At 43.1% G+C, this 3,569-nt stretch overlaps 1 protein-coding gene across 1 annotated transcript; it reads left to right on the top strand.

The window, feature by feature from the left end:
- Window positions 1-1,736: 1,736 nt before the first annotated feature.
- LOC145098537 (uncharacterized) lies at window positions 1,737-2,767 on the top strand. Its single transcript, XM_079036169.1, has 3 exons — window positions 1,737-1,911; window positions 2,223-2,468; window positions 2,640-2,767. Exons 1-3 carry the CDS (start codon window positions 1,737-1,739, stop codon window positions 2,765-2,767), a joined length of 549 nt encoding a protein of 182 aa, XP_078892295.1.
- The last annotated feature ends 802 nt before the right edge of the window (window positions 2,768-3,569 follow it).

Genomic DNA, 3,569 nt, shown 5'->3' with positions numbered 1-3,569 from the left:
ACAAGTTGACGGTGAACAACCGTTATCCCCTCCCGTGGATTGATGACCTCTTCGATTAGTTGCAAGATGCATCTTGGTTCTCCATAGTTGATCTAGGGTTGGGATATCATCAGATGAGGGTTAGGGAGGTGGACACGGAGAAGAATGCGTTTCAGACTCGTTATGCTCATTATGAGTTCGTGGTGATGCCTTTCGGGCTCACAAATGCTCCTACGACATTTATGGATTTGATGAATCGGGTATGCAGGCCGATGCTCGATCGACCAGTTATTATTTTCACTGATATCTTGGTGTATTTCAAGACTAGGGAGTAGCACGAGGAGCACCTTCGAGAGCTTCTGGGAGTTTTGAGGTGAGAACGACTTCATTCCAAGTTCTTGAAGTGTGATTTTTGGTTACAAGAGGTCCATTTCTTGGGACACCTCATTAACCAAAATGGGATCTTGGTCGATCCCGCCAAGATTGAGGTCGTGATGCAGTAGAAGGTTTCGAAGTCTCCCTCTGAGATCAGAAGTTTCTTGGGTTTGGCAGGGTATTATTGGAGGTTCATTCAAGACTTTTCCAAGATTATTGTACCCATCAATCGTCCGACGAGGAAGGGCGCGGACTTACGCTGGGGTCCCGAGCAACCAGTGGCATTCGAGACTCTAAGACAGAAATTGTGTGAGGCCCTAGTGTTGACCCTCCATAAGGATGTTGAAGATTTTGTGGAATTTTGTGATGCATCCATTAGTGGGTTGTGTGTAGTGCTTATGTAGCGTGGGAGAGTTATTGCTTGTGCTTCTCAGCAGTTGAAGTTGCATGAGGTCCATTATCCGAATCATGATTTGGAGTTGGGTGTGTTGGTGATTGCTTTCAAGATTTTGCGGGATTACTTTTATAGAGTTTGGTCTACTATCTACATGGATCACAAGAGTTTGAGATATCTCATGGATCAACCGAATTTGAATATGAGACAACATAGGTGGCTTGATGTGGTCAAGGATTATGACTGCGAGATTCTGTATCATTCCTGGAAAGCCAATATGGTGGTTGATGCTTTGAGCCGCAAGACAACTAGTTCTACTATTAGGGGCCTATGTATAAGGACTTCGATTGATTCGCCATTCTTGGATTTGATTATCGAGGCTCGGGCCGAGGGAGTCAAGAACGAAATCTGGAAGCATGAGAGGCATATGGGTGAGATTAGCAGGTTCGCTACTAACAACTGTGGATTACTGACCTGGTATGGATGGGTTTGGGTACCAAATTTTTGTAGGGTCATACATGCAGTAATGGAGGAGGTGCACAAACACTGGTTTATGATACACACTAGAGCCACCAATATGTACCGAGGTTTGAGGCTTAGCTACTGGCGGCCTTGCATGGAGAGGGAGATGGCATGGTATGTTGAGAGGTGTGTGACATATCAGATGGTCAAGGCCTAACACTAGAGACCGCATGACAAGTTGCAGCCATTGGAAGTTCCCATGTGGAAATGGGAACATATTTCTATGAATTTTATTACCAATTTACCGTGGACGGCTAAGGGGAATGATGTGATTAAGGTGATGGTGGATCGGCTGACCAAGAGTGCCCATTTGTTAGCTATCTGTGAGAGCTCGTCAGCCGAGAAATTGGTCGATTTATATGTGTGTGAAATCATTGGTCGACATCGTATTCCAGTCTCCATTGTATCCGATTAAGATGTTTGGTTCACATTTCGTTTCTGGAAGAAGTTCCATGAGGAACTAGGTATGAAGTTGCATGTCAGAACTGCTTATCATCCACAGATGGATGATCAGATTGAGCGGACCATTCAGACACTTGAGGACACGTTGAGAGTTTGTGTCATAGATTTTGGTGGGATCTTGGACTCCTACCATCCGTTAGCTGAGTTTTCGTATAACAACAACTATCACTCCAATATCGGTGTGCCGCCTTTCAAGCTCTTTTATGAGAGGAAGTGTCGCACCCTGTTTTTTTGGGGGAGGTTGGTCATAGAGTCATGGGAAGGATGGAGGCAGTTCTTCAAACGACAGAGCTTATTCAAAAAATTAGGCAGAGACTTTAGACAACTCAGAGTCAACAAAAGAGTTATGTCGACAAACATTGATTTGAGTTGGAGTTCTATTTTGGGGGCATGCTCTTATTAAACGTATCACCCTGGAAGGGTGTAATACGCTTTAGGAAGAGGAGAAAGTTGGGGCCCCAATATATTGGGTCATTTCGGGTGATTTAAGGGATTGGAAAGGTAGCTTACATATTGGAATTGCCTGAGGAGCTCAGCCAAATTCACAACACTTTCCATGTTTCACAGCTTCGAAAGTATGTGGCAGATGATTCAACGACTTTCCCTTTGGAGGATGTTCAGATTGACGATTGTCTGAACTATGTTGAGAGGCTATTGGTGATTTTGGATAGAAAGATGAAGGCCTTACGCAAGAAGGTGGTATCATTGGTCAAGGTCCAGTGGCAACATCAAAGAGGTTCTGAGTGGACCTGGGAACCCGAGGTAGAGATGAAGGAGCATTACCCGGAGTTGTTTACATCAGCAGACTTCGAGGATGAAGTTTGATTCAAGTGGGAGATAATTGTAACATCTGGATCAATGGAGGTACTTTAGTTTAAAGTATTTTTTATATATTTATATATTGCAGATTTTGGGCAGCACCACTTCACGGTGGAGCCTCACCACGACATGGCAATAACTTATGAGCCACAGGGATTTGATGAACCGCCACGATGTAGCAATAGGTGCCATGACGTGGTGGCTGCTAGTGGATAAAACCTTAAAGTTTAAGATTTTGAGCCCTATTTAAGCAACCTTAACCTCCTTTAGCCTTCATCCCTTATAATTGTCCCTTGCAAACCCTAGACCTCTTGTGTAAGTTTTTTTAGCCTAAAGTGTGTGTTTTGGTGCTTGTGAAGAAAGAAGGTGGTGGTAGATCATCTTGGGAGTCTAAAGCAACGTAGATCCATACGTTTTTCTTCCTCAAACATCTCCAGAAGTTATAAAGCCTTCATCTTGATGAGTAAATTGTTAGATCTCTACATTTTGGCCACCCTTCTCTATGCCTTGTTATTTTGGATGGTTTAATATCATAAAGCTTGTAAATTTATGAATCTCCAGGCCTTTAGGAGTATTTGGTGGTTTGGATCTAGACTAGGTTTGAGTTTTGAGACCATGCATGGGTCTTCACCTTTTTGCCCTATTTTTTGACCTAATGAGAGTTCAAGACATGTATTGGAAATGCATGTCTGAAAAGCACATATTTTTATTATGAGAATAGTGTTAGAAACTCTTCTAGAGTTGTTGGTCAAGTAAACTTATGGATTAAGTGCTTATTGCTTAAGCCATGTGGTGTTTCGGACCGTAAAGATGAGATATATGCACCTTGGAGGGTTCTAGGGGATAAAGTTGGAAAATTTATCCATCTGGACCCTAAAATGGACAAGGACCGAGTTAGAGAATCATTAGAACCAAAGAAAACAACTTTATTCGTTAAGCTGTTGAATACCCAGTGGCCACGATGTGGCAAAGGCCACCACGACGTGGCAGCTAGGTTGTTCATGACTATTTTGTCGTA

The sequence above is a fragment of the Lactuca serriola genome, chromosome 4 (genome assembly GCF_051521515.1).
Source record: "Lactuca serriola cultivar US96UC23 chromosome 4, Lser_US96UC23_V15, whole genome shotgun sequence".
In the NCBI taxonomy this organism is placed as follows: Eukaryota; Viridiplantae; Streptophyta; class Magnoliopsida; order Asterales; family Asteraceae; genus Lactuca; species Lactuca serriola.
The sequence above is the reverse complement of the archived record's forward strand: the minus strand, read 5'-3'. Positions and strand labels throughout refer to the sequence as shown.

Excerpts from the sequence above, each read along its gene's own strand:
- LOC145098537 (XM_079036169.1), top strand. The coding sequence starts at position 1,737 with ATGAAGTTGCATGTCAGAACTGCTTATCATCCACAGATGGATGATCAG. Across the intron at positions 1,912-2,222 it reads CAACTATCACTCCAATATCG|GGATTGGAAAGGTAGCTTAC; the intron begins GTGTGCCGCCTT and ends GGGTGATTTAAG. Across the intron at positions 2,469-2,639 it reads CCAGTGGCAACATCAAAGAG|ATTTTGGGCAGCACCACTTC; the intron begins GTTCTGAGTGGA and ends TATATATTGCAG.